This window comes from Dromiciops gliroides, chromosome 6 (genome assembly GCF_019393635.1).
Source record: "Dromiciops gliroides isolate mDroGli1 chromosome 6, mDroGli1.pri, whole genome shotgun sequence".
In the NCBI taxonomy this organism is placed as follows: domain Eukaryota; kingdom Metazoa; phylum Chordata; class Mammalia; order Microbiotheria; family Microbiotheriidae; genus Dromiciops; species Dromiciops gliroides.
In genome coordinates this window covers 171,432,957-171,458,902 of record NC_057866.1, presented here as the reverse complement: position 1 = coordinate 171,458,902, position 25,946 = coordinate 171,432,957, and the positions used below count along the sequence as shown (strand labels likewise).

The following is a 25,946-nucleotide window of genomic DNA, read 5'->3' as shown; positions in this document are numbered from 1 at the left end:
GTACTAGCTGCATGGTTAGTTTAGTTCAAATTCTAAGTCTGAATTTCTGACTATAATTAGAAATCTTGCTATTGGTTATTTTCAGGATGAATAGAGTTTGTATTCATTAAACTTACCCACTTGCTAGTTAATAATGAAATCAAAATGAGTACCATTTAAGGGTGCCTTTTTGAAAAACAAATTAATGATATTCGTTGGTGGCAAAAGAAAGTTCAATCCTTTTATACTTCTGGAAAATTTAATTCTTTATGAACATTTGGATAAATATATTTCTGTAAAAGAGCTTTTAATCAATTACAAATAATACTCAACTTTAATTTTTTATTGAAATACAAATTGTCTTGGGACCAGTGAAAAAAATAATTTATTGCCAGTTCTTTTACACATAAACATGAAACATTTATACATATATTTATGTGTTGATACAATATACTAAATATAAAGACAAACTATTTTTTACACAAAATTAATTGCACTGTACTGTTTTGTATTATTTCATAAAGACATAGTCAAAAAATATTAGGGAGATAATTAAGAATACAGACATTTTCTTTCAAGAGGAACACACTCTGCAGAGATCGAGCCAATTATTCTGGACCTCACATTATGAATATTATCACATTCATCTACAGAAATCAAAAGAAACTAATTTCTGAGAAGTATCAAGATCAGGCAGAGACTCTAACACCAAGAGTCCCAACAGGGAGTTTCCAACTACATTCTTGGATATTTCAAGAGCATCCAGACATTCAGCCCAATCCAAAATTTAAAAAAATGTAATGAAAAACTGTATAGCACTAAACCATAGCTGTATATATTTAATTATATTCAGTCCAATAGGTACAATGGAATCCAAGAGATGCAATGTAAAGGAAACATGGAATTGTGGTTGTCACATGATTGGAGTAGTGGTATAATTTTTCATCATAGAAAATGTTTTGTTTTTTGTTTTACCCCCCGCCCCACCACCCTGTTGTCCAACAAAGGGAAATTGTATCATAACTTGATATAGCTGTTATTTTCTTAGCATAATGTATTAAAACTTACTCTGGGAAATTAATGCTTTCTGAAGACATAGATGAGAAAGGTCAGTTAAACAAACAAAACAACTCTATAACTTGGTCCCTAAATCTTGCTGCCCAAAGTGCACCAGTGCTGTGATTTTCTTCTACCAGTTAAAATAGAGACAACAGTAGAATGGATTCTAGAATGATGAATACCAGCATGACAAAGAGCGATATTTAGTAGATCTTGTGGAAAAATATGTGTGCAGAGCACCAAACAAAAATGGTCAACTTTGGTACGCAGACATATTGCCAAATGCTGTTCAGCAGTTCATGAGGTTAAGGACACAAAAAGGTTCATTTACATCATCCACAGAGCAAGAGCTAAGAATCTACCCACACCAAATGCACAGCAATCTCTGAAGGACAGCTGAAATATGAGCTTAGAGAAGCTAGAGGCAAAGAGAAAAAAATATATACACGTGTATGTGTGTATATATACATATACACACACCTGTGGGCAAGGAATGGGGTCATTGAAAGAGATGAAGCAAAATATATAGCCACATAGAATCACTGCTACTGGGCTGTGTTGGTGTCAAGGGACAGGACCCCCATCTGCTTGTCTTTCTCCTGGGCCCTTCAGCTCTCATCTTGTTTTGTTTCCTTAAAGTACAATTAAGGAGAAAAAGCCTTAGTTATACTGGTAAATGAATTTGTTCATACTACCTGGTTTAAATAGAAGAGAGCCTCTAATCCCACCCCCACGCCCCCTTCATATCATGAGTAGAGACTGAAGGCCATTTTGTTGTTGTTGTTTTCATTTCACAGATCCTACTATGACAGAAAGAATGCATGACATGCATACCTAAGGTCTGATGCTCCAAGGGTCTCAGGCAAAAGAAACACAGAAGCATAGAATTTTCTATTTAAAACTGCAAGGGGCTTTAGAGATTAATGGACTAGTCCAACTTTCTAATTTAAAAAAATAGAGGAACATGGCTCCCAGAGAAGTGCTGATTTGTTCAAAGATGCACAGTAAGTGGCAGAACAACAAACAACAAAAAAGAATCTAGATCCAGGTCTTTGGACTCCAAGTCTCATGGTTTGTCCTCTATAGCAGGGCTTCTTAAAATTTTTCCACTCATGATTCCTTCTCACCTGAGAAATTTTTACACGATCCTGAGTATATAGGTATATAAAACAGGCGTACATAACCTTCTAGCATTGCCAAATTTTACACGATCCCCATATTAAGTCACACCACCCTATATGGGGTTGTGACCCACAGTTTAAGAAGCTAGGCATTATAACATTCTGCCTCCAATAGGTCTTGATTGAAACAATCAGTTCATCTATTAATCAGCACAACTGTTGTGACTAAGACCTCAGATTATCATATAGTATTTTTATGGGGGAAAAAAACCAAAAACCATGATCAGCACCCATGTTTTTATAGGCTTTCTTCGCCTGATAGATAAAGTTGTTTAAACAACGTAGTTATTGTTCAGTTGTTCTTTGTGACCCCAAGGATCATACTCTCCAAAGGCTTTTCTTAACAAAGATACTAGAGTGATTTGCTATTTCCTTCTTCAGTGTATTTTTATGGGGTCATTGTTGTTGTTGTTGTTGTTTAGAGGCAACCAGGGTTAAGTGATTTGCCCAGGATCACACAGCTACCAAGTCTCCAGTGGATTAAAAATGCAAATAGAGGTGAAGTGACTTGCCTAGGGTCACACAAATCTCTCTGAGGCCAGATTTGAACTCAAGTCTTCTTGAGTCCAGGCCCAGTGCTCTATCCTATCCACTGAGCTATCTAGCTGCCTCCTAGGAAATTTAATAGCTGATTTTTATGTAGTGTTTCTAAGTTTTCAAAACATTATTGTTATGCTTTCACTTAATCCTCCCAGAAGCCCTATGAGAGAAAACTACAGATATAATGATGAGAAAACTGAGGTTTAAATATACTGTCAGTCATAAATGTGTCCAAAGTGGGATTCAAACCCAGATCTTCTTGACTCCAAGGTGACCACTGTTTACTAGGCCTACTTCTTTCAGAAGAAAACCAACATACATGTTTAACCCATAGCTGTATTAATAAAGCAGCAAAAGAGGATGTGGACAAATTTTTAAACTTGGCATCAATTCCCTCCTTAGACTTAAATACTAAAAGCATTTTTTGGAGAGAATGCATAAACACAAAAGAAATATAATCAACCAGTTTAACCCACAGTCAGAAGCTAATACATCAAAAAGACCATAGCATATCAAATATGCTGTTGAAAGCATTCTTGGGTTAGCAGGAGGCTTGGCATGTATATGCCTTAGTTGGCATTGGTATACAGACGGTGATATAAGCAGCTCAGAGATATGCTGGACCCATATTAAATTGGCTGAAAAGAATCAATTATTAAATTTTTGATGTGAACATTTACATTTTGGCAACTGCCAAATAGTATAAATCAGGCATTGATTTAGTGTTCTGATGACTGTTTAGACTTAAGAAATGAGGAGTCAAAAATTAATAATATAGATTCAATTTAAAAGGGTGTCCTGAATAACTAAGTATATGTACATGTGTGTATGCATAATTTATATGTGCGTACATTATACGTGTATGTGTATACATATGTATGTCTATTGTACGTATATACTATACCTATCTGTATGTTATATATATGTATATATATATATTGTTTATTATATGTGTTACAAACACACACACACACACACACACACACACACACACACATATATTTCCAAGGACTTGGTTCTTAAACATTTACCAGCATGCAACTGATAAAGCTCTGGCTTATTCTGTAAACTCAGGGCTCTAAGGATTATCCTTGGGATGTGAGCAGTGGTCAGTTTTGTTTTGTTTTGTTTGCTTTGTTTTGTTTGTTTTGTTTCGTTTTGTTTGCCTGACAACCTGGGTGTTCTATGACTCTAGAAAGGTAAGGTAAGGTATTCCAGGTTCAGAGATTCTGGTTAGCATACAAGAGATTTCTAAAGAATTTAAGCCAAAGTGACAATCACTTTTCTGCCTAGAAGGCACTCAAAGTGAACCAGTATTCCCACCCCCCAACCCTCACCCAGTCCTGGACTTGGCTTAGAAACCAGCTAGGTGGAAGAGATTCATTTTCATGAACTCATCATAGAGAAAAAGAGAATATCAATGTGTTAGAGGACTAGCACTCACAGGTGAGGTAAGAGGTCCCCCACCATAGTCCAGAAGCAAACGAAAAGGGGTGTGATTGAAATGGGGCAGGTACTAGGGCTTTAGGAAGTACTATTTGATTAGGCTAGTGCTACACATTAACTTCCATCTTGTTTTACTTAACCAATGGTTAATATCTTTGGGAATATTTTACCCAAAAAATGAAAAATAAGATTTCTGATGGCTTTGATTAAACCTTTTAATTATACCATTTGAAAAACTAAACAAAACATTACTCCTTTCTTAGTCATACCTCGTCCTCTGTATTTTTTCTGGACAGAAACCAAACTTGCATTGGCTCTTTTTTACCCTTCATGGACACTGGTCCTCTGTGCTCCAGATGAAATTGTGGATCTGAATTATCTGGTGTCATAAGACACCTGGAAAAGAAAGAAGATAAAATTCATATACAGTTTTATCCTGAAAATATGGTTTATGTCTAAGAGCCATAGAGCACATCGAAGGTCATTGGAGAAGATGATTCAGGGGCATGGAACCCTAGCCACCCTGGATATGCCATGGTCATGAGGCTAGCCCCGAATGGAATAAAGATCAGAGACCATGACAGATGACAGGGCCTGATGAGAGGGATGCTTAAAATGAATGGTGAAACCTGCATTTCTTAAGTGAACTTGAGGCAGGTTCAGAGAAAGCTGGTTTTTCTTTAATTCTGGTAAACAAGAAGTTTTTCCTCACCTGTAGGTGTACTCAGACACATTGATCTTCCCCTTTTCTCCTGTGGTTTCTGTCCGGCTTGTAAGGTTAACGGTGTTCCCAAAGAGGCAGTAGCGAGGCATCCTCTGGCCTATGACTCCAGTCACCACCTCTCCAGTATGGATTCCAATTGTTATCTGCAGAAACAAAGGCTGGTCCTTTAATCACTTTAGTAACACCAATGCCCTGGCCATCGATGTGCTGAGTATATAGCCTACACACTCATACCTAAGGTTCAACAATGTTTTCATTATGTTTTTACTGAATGGAGTAAATCCTTTTTCTGAAAATTCTATATGGGCAGATTTGGAATTCCCTTGAACAAAGAGAGTCTTTTCATAAGACAATTGTTTATATACAAGAACATTCAAAGCAAGATACTCTGGAGAGGTAATTTTATTTTTTATAGTGGAAATGGAACCGCATTTGGAAAGAAAGGAAATGGGTTTGAATCTCAGTTCTGCTCCTTACTATATGAAGGACCATCAACAAGTCACCAATTCTCTCCTCTGGGTTTCTGTTCCCTCATTTGTAAAACCTGATAACGATGATGATCATTCTAAGGTCCTCTCCATCTCTAAATCCGGTGCTTCTATGGCAACACCACAAGAAGTGGTATTGTGTTGTTGTTGTTTTCAGTGACAGAGGGAAGAACACAAACACACAGAAGTAGGCTTCTAGTGGGTCTTCTAGATCACTCTATATTTCTTTCTGTTGTGATGTTAAAAGAAAAATTAGCCATATAACCTAAAATAGCTGAAAGTACTAAACCAGGCATTCCCATCTGGTTCTACTCTACTAGCCAAGTAATAGGCAACTCACTGACTTCCTTGGACCTCAGTCTCTTCATCTTTCAAATAAGATCTAAGGTCCCTCACAAATGTAAAATTCAGTGTTTAGTGATATTAATATCTATATTTTAAACATCTGCTGCGTACTTTTTTAATGTAGAAAAGAAAACAAAGTATGGAAAGATTTATAAACAAGTAAGGAAATAGTGTTATTGTCCTGTTCTATCTATCTATCTATCTATCTATCTATCTATCTATCTATCTATCTATCTATCTATCTATCTATCTACCATCTATCAAACTAGATATAATAAGACATCTTTTGTTGTTGTTAAGTTAGTCGTGTCCAAAGGTTTGTGACCCATTTTGGGTTTTCTTGGTAAAGATACTGGAGTGGTTTGCCATTCCTTTTCCAGCTCTTTTTACAGATGAGGAAACTGAGGTAAACAGGGTTAAATGACTTGTCCAGGGTGACACAGCTAATGTCTGAGGCCAAATTTTAACTCAGTTCCTCCTGACTTCAGTACTAGCGCTTTATCCACTGCACCACCTAGCTGCCCAACAATATACATGTATACATATAGGTGTATGTGTAAATGTGTCTATATGTATGTATACATATACATATAGAATACTTATTTTTTAATTAATTAATTTACCCATACCTGAAAGTGATGTAACAGTGCATAAGTTATTTACAACTGTGCAATAATGTGTTGCAAACTAAATTATCTAGAAGGCAGCAAAAGTACATTGTTAATGCATATAAAAACTGTACGGCATTTATGGGATACATTTTTATGAGTACTGGCTCTGTAGTGTTTTCAAGTAATGTTCTCAGAAAGAGAAACAAAGTGCCCAAGATTAAAGGAAAAGTATATAAACCACATGGATTTGACTCCATTAAAAACACAATTGGGAGAGTCCTAGCTCTGGGTCACCACTTGACCCTGACTTCTAGAGGGACAGATGGCACCACCTGAGCCCTTGCTCCACACAAGTGTCCATATCCCTGCCATCTGAAAAAATGGGGACCAGTGGAGAATACTTTTAAATGTGATGCATAGCAGAAATTCAGTTTCTTATACAAGTCTATTTCTTGTTCTTTTTTGAATCTTAAAATATTTGTGTTTGTTCATGATTATTTAAAGGGGAAGGGAAAGGAATAAACATTTACATAGTACTTACTCCATGCTGGTCACTGTGCTAAATGCTTCACAAATATTATTTCATTTGATCCTTAGGTAGGTTCTGTTATTATTCTCATTTGACTGATGAGAAAACTGAGGCAGACAGAAGGCAAGTGACTTCCACAGGGTCACACAGCTGGTTAGTGTTATTAAAATGAATATATGGATCACCTGGATTTGATGGAAGTAGCTTATTATCCTAAAGTATTTTTATGAAACCTGGATTAATAGGAGCAAAATGACCTTCAACTGAACTCCAAATTGAACCCAGATAGCTAGCAGACAAAAGATCCTACCTAGTGACTTCTTTTCCTCTCCGGATAGTAAGTCCCTATCTTATGGTAACATCTGGGAGTCCTCATCCTTGCCAAACCCTTTTTTTTTGGAATCCTGTAATCTTATCATGATGCTTAGGTATTTCCTTCCATACTTGTTATAACTGAAATTGTTAAACTGCTTTTTGCTTCTGGTTTGATTTCCATATCATATTATTGAAACTGACAATGCCCTGTAATCAGTGGACAAAAACCATATATACCCTCAGAAATGGGGAGTTCCCCAAGCTTCCCTCTTAGGAGGGGAGTATCCATATGATCACATGTTCTATATTTATTCTTGGGACAAAATATTAAATTTATATTAGTTTTTTTCCATCTGTCTCTGATCTGGTTTATCTTCTGGAGATATGTTCTATGATGTGGTTTTGGTAGGTGATATTATAAGATATAATTTATTTGATCTGTTTATTAATTTTGTAGGAGAGATTAAATATATTAATTTCTCTGACCTGTTTAGTAGGAGATTAATTCTCTGATCTGTTTTTAGGGCACAGGCAGATACAAAAACTATATTTTAATATTCAACAGTGTCTGGCTGGATTTCAACTGAAGTCTTCCTGACTTCAGGCCCAGTGCCCTATCCACTGCATCACCTCACTGTTTAAGTTAACCACTTTTTGTTTATTTTTTAAAATGACAGAAAGCTGATGAATGGGAACTATAGGCTATAGCTCTGGCTTTGAGTCATGGAGTTTCTTAGTCACATTTAGCACCAGTTTTCTTAACTGTAAATTGGAGGTCATGATATTCTCATTACCTTCCTTAAAAAGGACCACCATTAGAAGAGTGCCTGAGTTATTCTTTTTTTTTGCAGGGCAGTGAGGGTTAAGTGACTTGCCCAAGGTCACACAACTAGTAAGCGTCAAGTGTCTGAGGCCGGATTTGAACTCAGGTACTCCTGAAGTCAGGGCTGGTGCTTTATCCACTGCACCACCACCTAGCGGCTCCCCTGAGTTATTCTTTACAGATATTATCAATAAGTCTTGAAAACTCATGTCATCCAGGATGTGAGGATGTGAAAACTGAGACACAGAGTTGCCATGATTTATTCCATATTATTCAGAGGTACAGATGGTGAGAGAGCTAATAACTACACAACCTTATCCTCAGTATCAGATAATAATAACAATGATGGTAACAATAATAACAACAATATGCAAATTGACTTGTGATTTTATTAATCTGAGTATTCCATGCAGTGGTGGAAATCTCTACCCACCTTTTATTTTTTTTGGTGGGACAAATGGGAGTTAAGTGACTTGCCCAGGGTCACACAGCTTCTGTGTCAATTGTCTGAGGCCAGATTTGAACTAAGGTCCTTCTGAATCCAGGGATGGTGCTTTATTCAAGTGCTACCTTTGATACATACCAGATAAATTACCACTAGACTTCTCAGGGCATCAGGAAACCCCCTAAGACTCTAAGTTACAGATGCTTTGGAGCTGCATCCATGATAGAAGTTTCCATACCAAGAGTTCCCCACAGCAATTAATTAATAAATTCAACCTCATCTCCCAACAACAAAGGGCTCATCTAATCTGCAGATTATTTTTCATTTAGTGTTGCATATGTATTCCAAACAAGAAAATATCCATCATACCTTCAGTGAATATTCTAGAACTTTTTGCTTCTCATACTTTGAAGCATTTTTTTCTTATACATATTAAGATAAACACATGAAATATAAATCAGATCTCAAAACTCAGTTGCATACTTGAGTATGGGCACTGCCAATTATGCTAAGTATTTACTAACCTGCACAGATTCTCCATCTACCTGGACCTGGCCAGCTATTTCCATCATGTCAAGGGCCAAGTGGCAAATGGAGCGAGCGTGGTGAATACAAGGCTCTGGCAAACCACTGACAGTCATATACTTATCACCGACAGTCTCCACCTATTACAGAACATACAGCATCATTGGTACCATATATAATGACTATTGCTCTTGCATACACTTCCTATAAACCACCCACCAAGTTCTCCAGTAGCTTCAACCTTTTCCCATTCTTCAATTTGCTGAAAATTCTGAGGCAGTCAAACGCTAATAGACTGAACGTCTGCTGTGATTATGTGACTTTCACACACAATAGAAGTACTTATGGTGTCGATATAGACTGGTCCAATGACGATGCTAATTTTCTTTAAGAAACAGCCATCTGCTGCCCACTGATTGAGGAATGGCCAAATCAACTTTAGTGTGGATTATTTTTGAACTTTGAGAAGCGATGCATTTGAGGAATTCAGAGAAGCTTGCAAAGACCTGCATAAACTGATGCACAACAACAACAAAATAACACAACAGAACCAGGGAAATAATATCCAAATGACTGCAATAATGTGAGTTTAAAAAACCTCACAAAGAATCAGATGATCTCAGACTAAAGTACCAATCATTAGTTTAAGAGGACAGATAATGAAAAACCCTTTCACTCTGTTGGGACTGTGGATGCTTATTATTGCCTGTGATGACAGATATGGCTATTGTGCTGGTTGGTTTTATTTAACCATTTTTCTTTGTTACAATGGGATGTCTATTGAATGGGATGGAGTAATACTGGAAAATGACTATGAATAAAAATGGAAAACAAGTCTAAAAACTACTCTGTTAATTCTCTACACAATGGCAGCAAAACCCACTGTCAACGAACTCCTTCCTAAATTGAGGTCAGATAATCAATCAAAGGGTGAGAATGAGGCCATGTTAGTCAATGAATAGAAGCTTAGTATATGATTTATAGCTGTCATTAATAATTATTTTTTATGATGTGGCCACCAGGTGCTGAGCTTTGTAAACCCAAATAGATCATGTAAAATAAACAGACTTTGAAGAGCTTACATTATACCAAAAGTCTGGGAATGATTTGGTTAACATTCCTAACTTTATGGAGAAAGATCTGGCTGACTTAATTTTTTCCAGCACCATATTTGTTTCCAGTTGTAATAGAGCACAGGAATACATTATAAATATTTATGCTCAAGCTGATGTTATCTGAAGGCAAATGTGAGCCTTCTATCATCCCTCTCCTGCTCTGGGCCTCTCAGTGAGAAAAGCTGAGTAAAAATGCCTTTGTGAATCCTTCAGAATGAATGTTGTGTTTATTCCAAATGGAATCAGCACCCTGCATAGCTCTGTAATCTTAAGAGTGATCGAGCAGCTGAACATTTCATTTCAACTAAGGTAATCATTCAGTCAATTCACCCTGTTTTCAGTTCAATCACACTCAATGAGATCATACTCTTTTCCAAAACATTGAGTTTGGGTACTGACATGGGTGGGGTGGGAAACTGGCCAACTAGCTATCAGGATGAACACATCTAAGAAGTATGGGGAGATTAAATTCTATAGCAAGAAAGTCAGATAGGCATGGCTACTACCTGAGTTAGGAGACAGAGATAACTCCAGAAGTCAGGACTATCATTCCACAAAAGAAAATCCCCCTGACTCTCAGGAAGCTTTCCCTACCCGTAAAGGGAACTTTCCACTGTCAGGTGGTAGTCACCCCATTTATGGTCTATAAAAGCTTTTGCCTTTCTTATGTTTGAGGAGAAATGCCTTTAAATAAAAGACATTTTTCTTCTAATTGAATTGTGTTTCTGAGGGTGTAATTCTTTAAAGAGGAATACCTAAGGACCCTTACCCCCTATTTCCCCTGTGTACAAGGAAGGGAAAGTTTCAGAACATGAGGTAAGAATTTGGGCAAATGGTAAATGTTGAATAACATTGGCTTATTCCATAATCTCCTCAGTTATAGTCATGAATTGGTGATGATGGTGACAACTGAAGAGTAATTTCATGGAATAAAGGCTCCCCCACATTTAAAATCTGCAACGACGGATAGAGCACTGGCCCTGGGGTCAGGAGTACCTGAGTTCAAATCTGGCCTCAGACACTTAACACTTACTAGCCTTGTGACCCTGGGCAAGTCACTTAACCCCAATTGCCTCGCTTAAAAAAAAAAAAAAAAAGAAAAGAAAAAAGAAAATCTGAAACGACAACTTACCTTATAGACAAATGGATTTTTCCGTGAATCAGTCAAGATATCAAATCTGGTGTAGAGGTCATTTAGAAGATTGACGATCTTCATGGCTCCTTCTCCAGATGCATGTTTGCTGCAGAAAGCATTGAATCCCACAATCCCACTGAATAGGATAGTGACATTGTCATACCTCTTGGCAGGTACTGGGCGTTTATGTCTCAGCTCATTAGCAACTGAAGGGGGAAGGACAGAATACAATAACCTGTATAAAGAAATAAAGTCAGATTGTGAATGAAAAGTGGAGAAACTACACAACTATACCAATACTATACTGGGAGTTACTATAAATCATCTAATCAAAGACCCTTTATAGGATCATTAAAAAGTCCACCAATAGTCAAAGAAAATAAAAATTTTAAGTTAAAAAAGGAAAAAGGTAAATTTAAAAAGGAAAATTAAAAATTAAAAAAGGAAAATAAAAATTAAAAAAGGAAAAGTAGCTATCATATACATTTTTAGGGGAGGGAAGAGAAATATGTTCACATTTGGCCATCTGACTATACTTGACCATAATTCAATAAATAAAACCACAACTCCCCAGTACCCTCTACTGTGATACTAGAATACAAAAGAAAGGGGAAAAAACAAACAAACCACCCCACACACACACACACACACATACAAAACAAACCCTCTTGTAACCAGAACTTGAAATACTATAAAAATCTCAGTCACACCAAAGGCACCACTGCCCCAGTTATATTTTTCCTCTTCATGGAAAAAGCTGGTAAAATAATGAGGGTAGTAATTTGGAGGAGATACTATTTTATATGTAGAGACTATACAAGGGTAGAAGAGGCAAGTACATTTGTGAGGAAGTCTGGACAGTGTAACACAGAAAGTGATGATCCAGTCTGGAACTAATCTTCAGGCTGTTTTTCTTGCCAACTACACTCCTTTCAACACATTCTAAAGAAATGTGTATACTTGAAAATATAAGTGTTCAAAAAAAAAAGAAAATATAAGTGTTCACACGCAAAAAAGACACTCTCTTCATCATTATTCTACATGTGTTCTAACTTTGTAAATGAAAAATTGGAAAGTTTCGTCTCATTTTAAGGGGGACACCCCAGAGTTAAATATCACTTAGTTTCTTCTCAAGTCCACGATTCTATTAGAGAACACTTACAATGCATAGCACTTATGGCTGCCCCCATTTCTATGAAACATGGGCTCTTTCTTACGTGTCTGTCTTTTTCTTTTCATCTTCCAGTGCTCTCAGAGTGAGCTGTAGTCTGTCTGTGAGGATTTCCAGTTCTTGTGTCAGCTTATATTCCTCTCGGAACTGCTCTCCCAAAAGAACGAGGTCACGGGTGGCATCATGCAAAGGGATGTCACTCAAATAGAGACCTCTCCTTGTTAGGTCATCCAGATTCATTACACTGTTATAAAAAGAAAGCATTGCAAATTTGTCCCAAATCATCTAAGTGGAATTACCACCACTGAGACAAGGTGGAAGGAGGATACCTAAGGTCTTTCCAATCCAAGTAAACAAAGATTATTAAGCATCTACTATGTGTAAGGTACTCTGCTAAATGTTGAAGGACAATTGAGCTTGAGCCTCAAGCTCAAAGGATGCCTCAAACTTATTAAAGAAAATCTGTTTGAGGGTGGGATAAGAATTTTCAAATGTGGGCTTAATTTAATTGTGCTTTATTTCAACTATGAAATTACATTAAAAATGGATTTTCATCCCAAGGATTGGTATACTAGCATAGAAAAAACATGAAAAATTTTTTGTTATAGGAATTTTAAAAATCAAAGTTTTGTCACATTTTGGAGAGTGCTACATTTTATTTTCATCTATGTTCATTTTTAAAACATGACTCTGGACTTCAAAATCTAGATGCATCCTTGGCTTCTATGGAATTCTTTGGACTTCTATAGGTGCCCCATGAAAAAGAAAGTAGATTTCTCTGTTATTTGGTCAAATTTCCCTAAAGATATGTTGGCTGTTTAGGAAATTTTATTGAGAAGTAATTAGCTTTGCTAGCTTTTCATTACAAATGTATATATTATGTTTCTGCATCATGACTATTCAGAATAGTTTTGGTTATCTGCTATATGTTTTCACTATCAGCTTAGACAAAAAATAAGAAAGCCAATTCATAAAGGATCTGGACATTATAGGGAAAAATACTAATGCTGAAAGGATCTATCCTATTTTGCAAACAAAAAAGGTATGTTAAATAGGGGTGTTTTGGTCTTCTTTTCTCTTCTTTGCATAGAGAAATGTTCATTTTATATCTTTAAATTCATAATAATTAAAAATGATTTAATGGGTTTATTACATAAATTACAATATTTATTACAAAATTATAAAGAATCTCATCTAAAAGCATGTTTTATCAGACAAGGTCACTTTAAAATTATGTGTTTAGGGACAGCTGGGTGGTAGAGTGGATAAAGCACTGGCCCTGGATTCAGAAGGACCTGAGTTCAAATCCAGCCTCAGACACTTGACACTTACTAGCTGTGTGATCCTGAGCAAGTCATTGCCCCCCCCCCAAATAAAATAAAATTATGTCTTTAGCCTGCTGCCCTCAATACATTTTTTACCTCTTTTACATTAAGGTCCATAAATTTGTACTACACAAATTGTTACATCTATATAAAGCATCCCACAGAAAACTCAATGGCAGAAAACAAAAGAAAATAGAAATAATTGTTCCTACATATTCTTTTATTTTATTAGGACAGTCTCATAGATTGCTTCCATATTAACTAAGAAAGCAAACTTTGAAGTAACTTCATTTAGTTGTTTCAGTTGTATCCACCTCTTTTTGTGATCCTGTTTGGGATTTTTGGGACTTTTTTTCGCAAAGATACTAGAGTAGTTTCCTATTTCCTTCTCCAGCTTATTTTCCAGATGAGGAAACTGAGGCAAATCAGGTTTAAGTGACTTGCTCAGAGTCACAGAGATAGTAAGTATCTGAAACTGGGTGTGAACTCAGGTTTTTCTGACTCCAGGACTGATGACTCTATCCACTCTGCCACTTAACTGGCCTATCTTTATTGTCCCACTGATATTTATAAACAAATTAAATGCCTCATAAATATATATCCCAAAGAAATTATTTTACCTGAATTTCAATTCTATGGAAATTTAGATGCTGTGTCAGGTAATGAATTTTTTTTTTAATTAAAACTATGTTTTAGGAAACACCATTTATTAGAACAGGCCTAGATATACTAAAGGTGGTGCAGTGAATAGAGTTCTGGGCCTAGAGTAAGAAAGACTCATTCTCTTGAGTTCAAATCTGGCCTCAGATGCTTACTATCTGCTCAGTTTCCTCATCAGTAAAATGAGCTGGACAAAGAAATAACCACTTCATTATCCCTGCCACAAAAACCCCAAATGGGGTCACAAACAGTTGGACATAACTGAAAAATGACTGACCATCAACAACAGAAAGATGTGGCGACATGTTTCTAAGCAAGAAATCTGTGCCTCTTAGACATTCAAGTCCTTTGCATTTGCATATACATACAATACATATGTGTTTCTATATTTAAGTGTATATATAAACACAAAAACTGTAATTCCTTTATGACCTTCCTTTTCTACAAGGTAGCATGCCTGATGACTCTGTTATCAAATTTTTGATCGAGTTTTCCATAAATCTAAAAACACCTAGGTTCCTTTGCACAATGATTAAGATGCAGAAAATAAAACTGTAAAGAATTAATAGTTATTTGAGGTTTTTATGCCTCAGTGCGCACTAGCCTGGGGCTTGGCAAACCGCATGGTGCTCCACCCACTGGTTGTAGCTGTTGCCAGGGCTCTGGCACCTCACGTCATCACCACTCGCCAATGCCTACATGAGCCTGGCAAAATTATAATGATTGGAAGCCTAGTGAGGGCAGTCATGTGACTGTCAGAGTGGCCACCCCAATGGCTGGGGCTGTGTGGGGTGTTTCTAGGTTTGGGGGAGGAGAATTGGGCATTCTAGGTGGAAGCTGGAAAGTGACAGGCGTTCTGCTGCATATTTTCAGCTGATTCCTGGGCGGTGGTATTTTTTCAGGTATTATAATTTCCCTTTCCCCATTTTATTTCCTTTCCCTTGATCCTACTGATCCTGTTTGTGTTTTTTTTTTTTAAGTTCATTCTTGTTAAAATAAATCTTGTTCTGTTTTGAGGGAGGCTGCCGGTCTCCTTCCTTGCCCCAATATTGCAGCGAGCCACTTAGCTATAACTCCCCAATTAAAAATTGGTCCCCAGGGGCGGCTAGGTGGCACAGTGGATAAAGCACCGGCCCTGGATTCAGGAGTACCTGAGTTCAAATCCGGTCTCAGACACGTAACACTTACTAGCTGTGTGACCCTGGGCAAGTCACTTAACCCCCATTGCCCCGCAAAAAAAAAAAAAAAAAAAATTGGTCCCCACAAAACATTTAAATTTTTTTTAGGTCAGTAAATTTAGACATTAAATTACATAGTTCTAGGTACCTTTAAAAAGTCATCAATATGTTATAGTAATTCAAAGTGTGAGGACACATGTTAAGGAAACTGTGCTGAACTGAGCAAAAGAAGGGGAGTCCAACATTACTTCAGGTAATCAATGGATAATTAAATATCTGTTTTACTACCTTGGTGAACACAGGAAAAGGATGCTCTCTGCTTCAGGTAAGTAGATCATTTGTCCCTTAAGGCGTAAGCAACTGATCTCGGTCCCAGTCAGCTCATCTTCACACTCCAGCTTCTCCACATCCAATAATCCTTCCTTAAGTAAACAAACCATGACTGTTAGTTCCCATCAATCAGATTCTCTCTTTCTCCTCAGGAAGCCTATATTTACCCATCCTTTGGGGCGATCCAAAACAGTATTTCTCATATAAAATGCACAAGGGTTAAAAGAACATCAGTTTGGTGTAGGGTTTTGAGGTTTACTTTTGTTTTTACATTTTTAAATGTTGCATTTGACTAACTATAGTGCTACTCAACAAAATCTAAAGGTGATCTGGTTAACTTTCTCTTTCATGCCAGCAAGATATTATAGCTACACAATCTCCCAGATAAGGAAAAACAAAATCTTCCCTCCATTTGAACTCTCATTCTTTAGTGCAAAGAGCTTCATGGCTGGCAGCACCATAGAGCAAGCCATCAACCTTCCTCACTTCCCATTGGAAACCAGAAATGGGACCAGCTATACAAGCCTTAAGTATACACAGCTAAAGGTCTCTGAGGAAATATTCTGAGTAGGTGAGACAGAATGGAGAATGTACTATTGAGAAATCTAATATATATTCTTCAACTCTGGCTCCTGTTTTGGTTATAATTCCTTTAGGGGCTACAAGCCTGTAAGCCCCAAATTTATAACTAAAGGCCATATGTCAGTACATTTGTAGGGATACTGAAGAAGGCAAAAAGAAGATATGTTCTACCTATATGTAAGTGTGCATTAGAACATGATAAGTGTTTTGGAAAACTAACTTCTTCTGGGAAGAGGAACTGAGAGTTATGTTGTATCTTATGAATAGGCTGGAAGTTCCAGTACTTTTCCCCTCCTTGTCCCCCAAAAGAAATTGATAACAAGAATCCAGTTAGGGAAATAATAGGTTTAAGCAAAACCAGAATCCCAAAGCAAAATTCAATTCAATTCAATTCAACCTCTCTTGGCCTTAATTTCCTTTTCTACAAAAAGAGAGATTAGACTAAACTAACTTTGAGGTCTTTTCTAGTTCTAAACTCTATGATCCTATAATTTTACAAGCAAATATTTATTTAGCAACCTCTACATGTGTGTCATTGAACTGGACCATGGAGAAGCCAAAAAAAAAAAGTAGACATCAAGGAGCTTAAATTCTACTTTGGGGTGGAGGGAGAGAAGAAAGGAAGGGAATAATATACCTTGCACAAAGACAAGTTTAAAGTCTACTACTAGTCACTATCAAGAAAAATAGCTGTGGGGGAAGCTAGGTGGGACAGTGGATAATGCACTGGCACTGGTTTCAGAAGGACCTGAGTTCAAAGCCAGCCTCAGACACTTGACACTTTCTAGCTATGTGACCCTGGGCAAGTCACTTAACCTTCATTTACCTGCAAGAAAAACAAACAGCAACAACAACAACAACAAAAACCGAAAAAATTTCTGTGATAAAAGGGTCAAGTTCCAACTGAACTTACTTTTTATAAACTAAGTTTATTTGAGCGTAGAGAAGATTTCTAGCTAATGACACTTAGTATCCATCAAGTAGACCAACAATACCAATATCTATTTATTACTTTACTGTTGGGGATTGTTTTTGCAACTCTCCAGTCCCCATTTCCTATCATCTAATGACTTCTATTTTTCCCTCCCAACAATATTCAGTTTGTTATTTATTAACTTTATTTTAATTGAAATGCTACTTTGATTACCTTGCTTCTCAAGACAAATACAGTGTTGATATGTGAGAGGATTCCATGGAAACTGATATCAATATGAGGACGAACCAGAGAGAAGACAGATAATAGGCTGCAATTTCCAGGCTGAAGCTAAAATGTAGGGAGAAAGAAAACACTATACAAATAATGTAAGACAAACATTTCTTATAATCAGAAATCATTATATTACTTAATTGGCAGCATAATATGATGATATTAGTTCTTAGTCATTTTATCAGTCTCATGGGCTTGAAATTTAGGGAAAAAAACAACTAGGGCCAGACTCTAAACCAACACAATAATTTGATAAGTATGGAGCCAAATGTTTGGAACCAAAGAGAATTGGGATAATTTCTATTCAAACACAATTTACTTCAAAATGAATAAAAAAAAAGAGAAATTTGACCTTTCTTTGGGGGGGGGGAGTAGTGCTTATCACATTACATTTTAACACAATTTCAAAAAAAAAAGCTGTATCAAATTTTAGATGATCTCTTTCCTGACTTTGTTAATTATCCTTGGATCTATGATGAAAATAATAGAAGTTGGCAACTACCACACTTTCCTATCTGGAAACAAAACTGACTTTGGTTGTTCTCCAAATTGGACAATATGGTATCCAATTATGGCAACTAGTTTCATAGTTGATAAATTGGAATTTTACACAAGCAACTGAATATTCCTAGAGGGCAAGAATAACTTCAAAAAATAGTGAATGGAGCACTGAAGAGAACATTCTGCAAGCTACATTAGATTTGCTGCTGTTTCCACATTATTCAATGTAATCCTTTCTTTCCTCTTTGTATTTCATTCTATGTCTCATGCTACCCTCTTCAATATTCTTCATCCCTTGCAGAATGAGATGAGCAGAACCAGGAGAACATTGTACACAGTATTAACAACATAATATGTTGATCAACTGTGATAGACTTGACTCTTCTTAGCAATACAATGGTACAAGAGAGTTCCAAAGGACTCATGATGGAAAATGCTCTCCACATCCAGAAAAAAAGAACTGTGGAATCTAGATGCAGATTGAACCATATTATTTCTACGTTTTTGTTGTTTTTCTTTTTTTGAGGTTTTTCCCTTTTGTTCTGATTCTTCTTTCACAGCATGACTAATACAAAGATGTTTAATTTGATTGTACATATATAACCTCTATCAGATTGCTTGCTGTCTTGGGGAGGAAGGAGGGAGAAAAATTTGGAATTAAAATCTTATAAAAACAAATGTTGAAAACTATCTATACATGTAACTATAAAATAATAAAATACTTTTATGATTAAAAATATTCTTCATCCTTTCCTAGGATGTCCTTGGATTTTATTTTAAAGCTTCTGTCTTTAAATGATTTCTTATATGAGGATTATTCTCTCTAATAATTAAAATTATCCACCCCCACTTCAATTTTTCATGTTCTTAACAGACCATCCAAATGGAAAGGTTAAAGATATGAATGTGTGTGGGAGGGGAGGTAAGAAAGGAAAATAGCACTCCTGTATCCATATGTGATACAAAAAAAAAAGATTTATGTCATGAAGTACCACAAAATTTGCTTAAGAACGAAAATGTTAGAAGGAAACAAACATTTGTTTTTTAGATCCTGCAGCACTATGAGAGCATGAGGTAATTTTACCTGGGGAAGCACTCTGTATATAGCATTTCCACACTGAGTTACTACTAGATCCCTGTCAAATATTATATGAAAAGGAAATGCTTTGCAGAAGGTATAAGGACTGATGCGGGATTCCTGGGTGCCGTTTTCTTCAAATCTGTCAAGATCTTCATAAAAATCCTCTTCCTTAGATTCCTTTTCTTCAATTAAAAATTGTGTGTGGTCACATTCTTCATTTCTTTGCTGAATAACCTGCTCAAAAGAAAAAAGAAAGATAGAGGACAGACAGCACAAGTCACCCACTTTTCACTGGCATAGTTAAAACACTCACAATATCATCTAAAACATAAAGCAGATGGAAACAATCAGATTTCCCATATGAATCAAAATGCTTATGTAGATGTACAAGTCCAACATTTACTCGAAAGAAAGATAAGTGTTCAAACTCAAACAAATAGACATTTGCTTTTCCCTCTATAGAGAGAACTGAGAAGGGAGAATAAGCATTTAAAATGAAATTGCAATTTTGAGGAAAAACTACATTAAACATATGTCTAGGTCTCCAAATGAAAAACAGCAATTTCTACTTTCTTTGTTTCCTTGGAAGGGTCAGTATAGGCACAAGAATGATCTTAGTATATTTTGTTCATTATATCAATATGTGAATTTATTACCTATTTTAAAAATTCTTGATGAATAAATAATTATGTTGCTACTATTGTAAAGAAATAGCCTATGGAAAGCTAAAAAGAAATTATTTTCTTTCTTAATATAACTATTGTTCTGAAGTTATAGAAATAAGTATGACTTTGGGCAAGAACTTTAGTGAATATTATTGATTATTCAGTGGCTTGAATATTGGCTATATTCTGCATTCGGGATTGATATGAATGTTACTTGAATGAATACGAACTAGTAAAAATAATAATAGTAGATTACTTTGTATGGTGCTTCAAGATTTGTAAAGTACTTTAGAAATATCTGGTTTTGATTCATTCATTTATTCTAGTCAATGAATGGGTTTTGTAGGTGACACTCACTGGCTTGCCTGTGTTTCTTCATAAGCTTCTGCTGTTTTCAATGCTTATTATCTGTGTAAATCTTGTCATTTTTTCCTTCTGTAAAATCTCCAAGAGAATCTACTCGCTCCATGCTGGAGGCTTTACTCTTTTCTTCTAATAATCTGGGGAGTAATGATGCAAGATGTAGACTTTCCTATTGTTATTTACTATTTTAGCAAAATGAGAAGCCCACCTCTTTTTCTAGACTTGAATGCCATTAAAAATGACTTAGAGTACTTCTTAAATCTCTGGAATTATGCTGCCACCTACTGTCATTTAATTCGCCTACAATTTTGATTCTTCTGAGATTGGAATATTCTATGATTCACAGTCATATAGTATACACCCAAGGGAATACTGGCATTAAAATGTAGACTTCTATGACAGAGCAGCTTGGAATCCAAGAGATATCAGTGAAGTTTCCCAAACCTCTTCCTCCTACTCAATTTTGGACTCAGCTCATTATCTATTTGCAAAGATGGACCCACACTCAGTGGGCTTTCCATACAAATGAATGCCAGTCTTGGGCAATAGGCATTTTATATTCTTGGGGTTTTTTCCCCATGTAGTTTGTTGGCTTATTCTCTTTCGAGTGGTCATAGATCTCACTAAGATGTCCCAAGACCCAATATCATCTGCACAATGTTATATATAAAAAGGAATATTTAGAAAATGAATCTCACTCTCTTCCATTGACTAAACTAAAATAATGGGTATCTTTATTCCTATTATATACTTAAAGAAGTGGATTCCTAAAGGTTAATCAAGTTTTTCAAAGTCAGACTAAGGCCACGTCTCCACAGCTAAAACAAAAGAAGGATGCATAGTAATATAGTGAAATTAAGAAAGTGTAAAGGAATATAATGAGGAAGCTAGGTGGTACAGCAGATGGAGTACTGGACTTGGTGTCAGGAAAACTTTCTTCCTGAGTTCAAATCTGGTTTTAGACATGTACTAGCTGTGTGACCTTGGGAAAGTCATTTAACCCTGTTTGCCTCAGTTTTTTCATCTGTAAAATGAGCTGGAGAAAGGAAATGACAAACCACTCCCACATCTTCACTAAAGAAAACCCCAAATGAGATCATGAAGATTTGGATATGACTGAAACAACTCAACAAGAACAAAATATGATAACCATCATATGAGTAGTTGAGAAAATTTACAGAGACTCAGGATTATGTTTCTAGAACTAGAAACAACTCGAGGTCATGTAGTCCAATCCCCTCATTTTACAGATGAGAAAAGTGGGGCTCAAGCACTGTTACACACAGTGTTAGAGCTATGATTGGAACCCAGGTCTTGTGACTCAACAGTCTATACTTTTTCCATTCTACCATGGACACTGACCTTTTTATATTCCAAGTTTATAGTACAAAATTCCAATATTTATCAAGTACTTTGGGAGACAAACATATTGTGAAATGTGTAATAAATAAGAATCCAGTATTTGCCCTGATAAAACTGGGAATCAAGTGGGATTCTTCTGACGCCATCCTCCGATGTCTGAGACTCTCATCACCATAGCAACAGTCATGCAAATCTTGAAAAATTACTGGCTTTCAGAGATTTCAAGCTACTTTTTTTCCCCCTCGCTGTGGTTTGCAAGCACCTGTGCCTACTTAGCTTAGGTAATTGAAAAGTCAGAGCAATAATAAAGGAAAAAATAGTTCTTTCATTCCTCCAAGGCATTGATATTAAAACTCCCTAGGACAACAACACCTAGAGCACTATCATGTTCTGAAGGTTATATAAAGACAGAAGGATCTGGTGTGGACTTAGGGTTGATCTATGCATGGGCTGCATTTTGATTGTGACACAATGAGAATTGTCCTCTTTACTTGGGTGCATTTCTTTAAGTGTCTTGGTTGGAGATAAGATATGAAGTTAGATATCTAGTTACCTAATTGATTATGTAATAATCTGGGTGGAGCACAGGCTGCAAGTCAAGCAAACTGTCTGAGAATGAGCTTTTCTTTAATAGCAGCACTGAATCATCCCTATAGAAATGAAAGACACTTCTGAGGTCATTTAGTCTAATTTTCCTCATTTTATAGAAGACAAAACTGAGACTCAGAGGGGTTAAGTGATTTACCCTAAGTCACAAAGGAAGTAAATAAAAGAGCTAGGATTTGAACCCAAGTCATCATACTCCAAACCCAGTATTCTCTACCACAGCATGGTGTGCTTCAATTCCAATGGCCTTGCAGTATTGTTTCTAAATTTGATTATTCTCTGATGAATTATAAATCAACCCTAGAGAGTACATTGCTGGTGGTCCAGAGTAGGTAGAGAGCAGTGATAAATAGGAAAGGGGGAAAGGAAATAAGGGTTAGGTGGAGCAGAGTCCAGGCAGCTGAGACAAGAAGAAACAGGAGGCTCAGTGCCTAAATTGGGGGATTAAGGTATAAGGGTTCAATATGAAAGAGCCCTAGGGCCCAACATCAACATCCTTTGGGCCATCTAAAGTTTTACACACCTCCACTTCCCTCCATTATCAGTTAGTTAACAAGCAATTATTAAGCACGTACTTAGTGCTTAGTGCCAGGCACTGTTTGGATGTAAAATTCTGGCCTCAAACACTAGCTGTGTGATCCTGGACAAGTCACTTAACCCTGGTCCTCATCTGTAAAATGAGTTTGAGAAGGAAATGGCAAACCCCTCCAGTTTCTTTGCTCAGAAAACCCCAAATGGGGTCACAAAAAGTCAAACACAACTAAAACAATTAAACAAGAATAGTAGTTGAAGAAGTAAGAGGTATCAAGAGGAACATTGCTGAGATTGTCTAGTGATCCACGCTTTCAAAGAAGTCCAGGGAAAAGATAGAATAGTATCTCCAAGGCTAAGCCTTCACCTTGACTTTAATTTCTCCTGTGGAAATTATTTGGCCTTAGATCAGCTGTTTCCTCAATCAAAGTGGAGAGGTTAAAATGGTCAAAATGACTCACTGGGGGCAGCTAGGTGGCACAACGGATAGACTACCAGCCCTGGAGTCAGGAGGACTTGAGTTCAAATCCAGCCTCTGACACTTGACACTTACTAGTTGTGTGACCCTGGGCAAGTCACTTACCCCCAATTGCTTCACCAAAGGAAAAAAACATGTATACAAAATGCCTCACTGTATGGCTCATTTATAACAAAAATGTAGCCAAATGTAAATAATATGATAAGATAACCATGTTCTCAATCCAAATACTTTTCCTTATGATTAGCAGCAAAAACTGAGGGAAAGGTTACATTTCTACCTTTTCAAGCCTCATAACTGAATTTGTTTCACCAAAGGGTACTCCTTATGTAGCAAGAAAACAGTCCAAGCTGAAAAATGTCTCCTCCAAACTGTCATTTTAGTATTAGAGAACAACAACAACAAAAATATAATTCATCACAAGGAAACAGAAAAAAATCATCCTAATAGCTGTGTGTGGACTTCAGTATCCTCACCTGTAAAACGAGGGGTTTCATTGATTTCGAACTTTAAAGATCCTATAGGCCATCTAGTTCAACACGCTCATTTTACAGATGAGGGTAGTAAGATCTAAAGAACTTAAGTGACTTGTCAAAGGTGCCACAAATAATAAGCTTTAAAGTAGCATTTGATCCCAGGCCCTTTGACAATACAGTCAGGGGTCTTTTCCCTGTATTTTTTTGTTGGGTGGGACTAGATAACCATAAAGTCCCTCCAAGCTCAAAATCTATACATTGACTCCATGGGCAGAGATAAATCCACTTAATATAATTTGCTTAACTAATTTCTCCTCCTCAATTGGTTTCTTCAATGAGTATATTATTGGGGCTGAAAACTAAATATGGTATTGCCTTTAAGTCAATTTTAACCAAAAGTATAAATCATCTCCTCTTATGTATCCCTTTACCAATTCTTTTTTTTTCTTTTTGGTGGGGCAATGAGGGTTAAGTGACTTGCCCAGGGTCACACAGCTAGTGTCTGAGGCTGGATTTGAACTCAGGTCCTCCTGTATCCAGTGCTTTATCTACTGTGCCACCTAGCTGTCCCCCTTACCAATTCTTTTTTTTTTCTTTTTTGGCGGGACAATGGGGGTTAAGTGACTTGCCCAAGGTCACACAGCCAGTGTCAAGTGTCTGAGGCTGGATTTGAACTCAGGTACTCCCGAATCCTGGGCCGGTGTTTTATCCACTGCGCCACCTATCTGCCCCTACCAATTCTTAATATAACTTTCCATTCAAAAATGAAATTTATTCATTCCAAAGAAAAACTATAGTTTTATATGGGATTTGGTATTATATATGCTATTACTTCCATATATTACCATGGCTCAGTTATTTTCCCGGTAGGCTAATTGTCATCCACACTCAAAATAACAACTATTACCAAATATTACCTTCATGTCGATTTCAGTGCCATGTATCTGTTGGGCAACAGTTTTGATGATGCCAATGACAATATCCTGTAGTCCTTCTCTCTCTGAGTAATAGTGCAGAATGAGTCCTTTGCCCTTTTCTGCATCAGTGCACCTAAATGAAGGTGCACGCATGCCTGGATAGATAGTAGCAAGGTGGTCATGGAGAGCATCAAGGTTCTATAGGGAGAAGGAAAATAGGAAGGAAAACATCAAAACTGTGAAGTGTAAAGGGCTTGAGATTTAAATACATAAAAGGAAATGTGAGTGAGATGAATTCATAAAGAATTTTGATGGATATTCTGGAGCTAACAATTTTTTTCAAAATTTAAAAATACAAATTAAAAAATACATATATAAAAATATATTTTGTCTCTGTCCCACCTACCCCACCTCTGGGAGGGGAGGATATTTCTACAAGTTTTTATTAAACACCAACCATATAACTATGTGCACTGCATAGGTGCTGGGAATATACATACAAAAATGATTCAAGGTACAATAACAGCTACACCATGAAACAGGTTTTGAAACAGAAAAACTAAGGATAATTCATTTATTTGTTAAGTTGTGACATAAATCATATAATACTTTATATACCTAGGAGATGTACCTAAGTCATTATCATATAGACTTTTTTCCTTCTAAATGTTATTGATCTATTGTTTTGTGACAATAGGCACTGCGCAACAAACACTCAGATTATTTTATTCTTATCTGAAAAGAGGAATGTTTCTTTTAATTTTGAGAGTATGTACTGTGCTGTAAGAAATGACAAGCCAGCAAATTTCAGAAAAACCTGGAAAGACTTAAGTGAACTGATGCTGAGTGAAGTGAGCAGAACCAGGAGGGTATTGTACACAGTAACAGTAACATTGTGCGATGATCAGCTGTGATAGACATAGTTCTTCTCAGCAATACAATGACCCAAGAAAATTCCACAGAACTCATGAAGGAAAATGCTCTCCACACCCAGAAAAAAAGAACTGTGGATTCTGAATGTAGATTGAACCATACTGTTTATGTTTTTGAGGGGTTTTTTCCCTTTTTTTCTGATTCTTTTTTCACAACATGACTAATGTAGAAATATGTTTAATGTGATTGTATGTAGATAACCGATATCAGATTGCTTTCTGTCTTGAGGAGGGGGAAAGGAAGGGAGGGAGAAAGAACATTTTTGAACTAAAAATCTTATGAAAACAAATATTGAAAACCATTTCTACATGCAACTGGAA

The 25,946-nt window shown here is 36.5% G+C and overlaps 1 protein-coding gene across 4 annotated transcripts in view; it reads right to left on the bottom strand.

The window, feature by feature from the left end:
* Positions 1 to 345: 345 nt before the first annotated feature.
* Positions 346 to 25,946, bottom strand: part of GUCY1B1 (guanylate cyclase 1 soluble subunit beta 1) — a 71,417-nt gene continuing 45,816 nt past the window's right edge. For all 4 annotated transcript variants that reach the window (XM_043971961.1, XM_043971958.1, XM_043971959.1 and 1 more), the window contains 10 exons: positions 24,694 to 24,891; positions 19,299 to 19,529; positions 17,654 to 17,770; positions 15,883 to 16,016; positions 12,478 to 12,675; positions 11,258 to 11,495; positions 9,010 to 9,150; positions 4,918 to 5,072; positions 4,475 to 4,601; positions 346 to 1,670 (listed from right to left, as the gene is read on the bottom strand). In XM_043971961.1, coding sequence (XP_043827896.1) covers positions 1,647 to 1,670; positions 4,475 to 4,601; positions 4,918 to 5,072; positions 9,010 to 9,150; positions 11,258 to 11,495; positions 12,478 to 12,675; positions 15,883 to 16,016; positions 17,654 to 17,770; positions 19,299 to 19,529; positions 24,694 to 24,891 — 1,563 coding nt within the window. In that variant the 3' untranslated portion in view covers positions 346 to 1,646. The remainder of the gene's footprint in view (positions 1,671 to 4,474; positions 4,602 to 4,917; positions 5,073 to 9,009; positions 9,151 to 11,257; positions 11,496 to 12,477; positions 12,676 to 15,882; positions 16,017 to 17,653; positions 17,771 to 19,298; positions 19,530 to 24,693; positions 24,892 to 25,946) is intronic.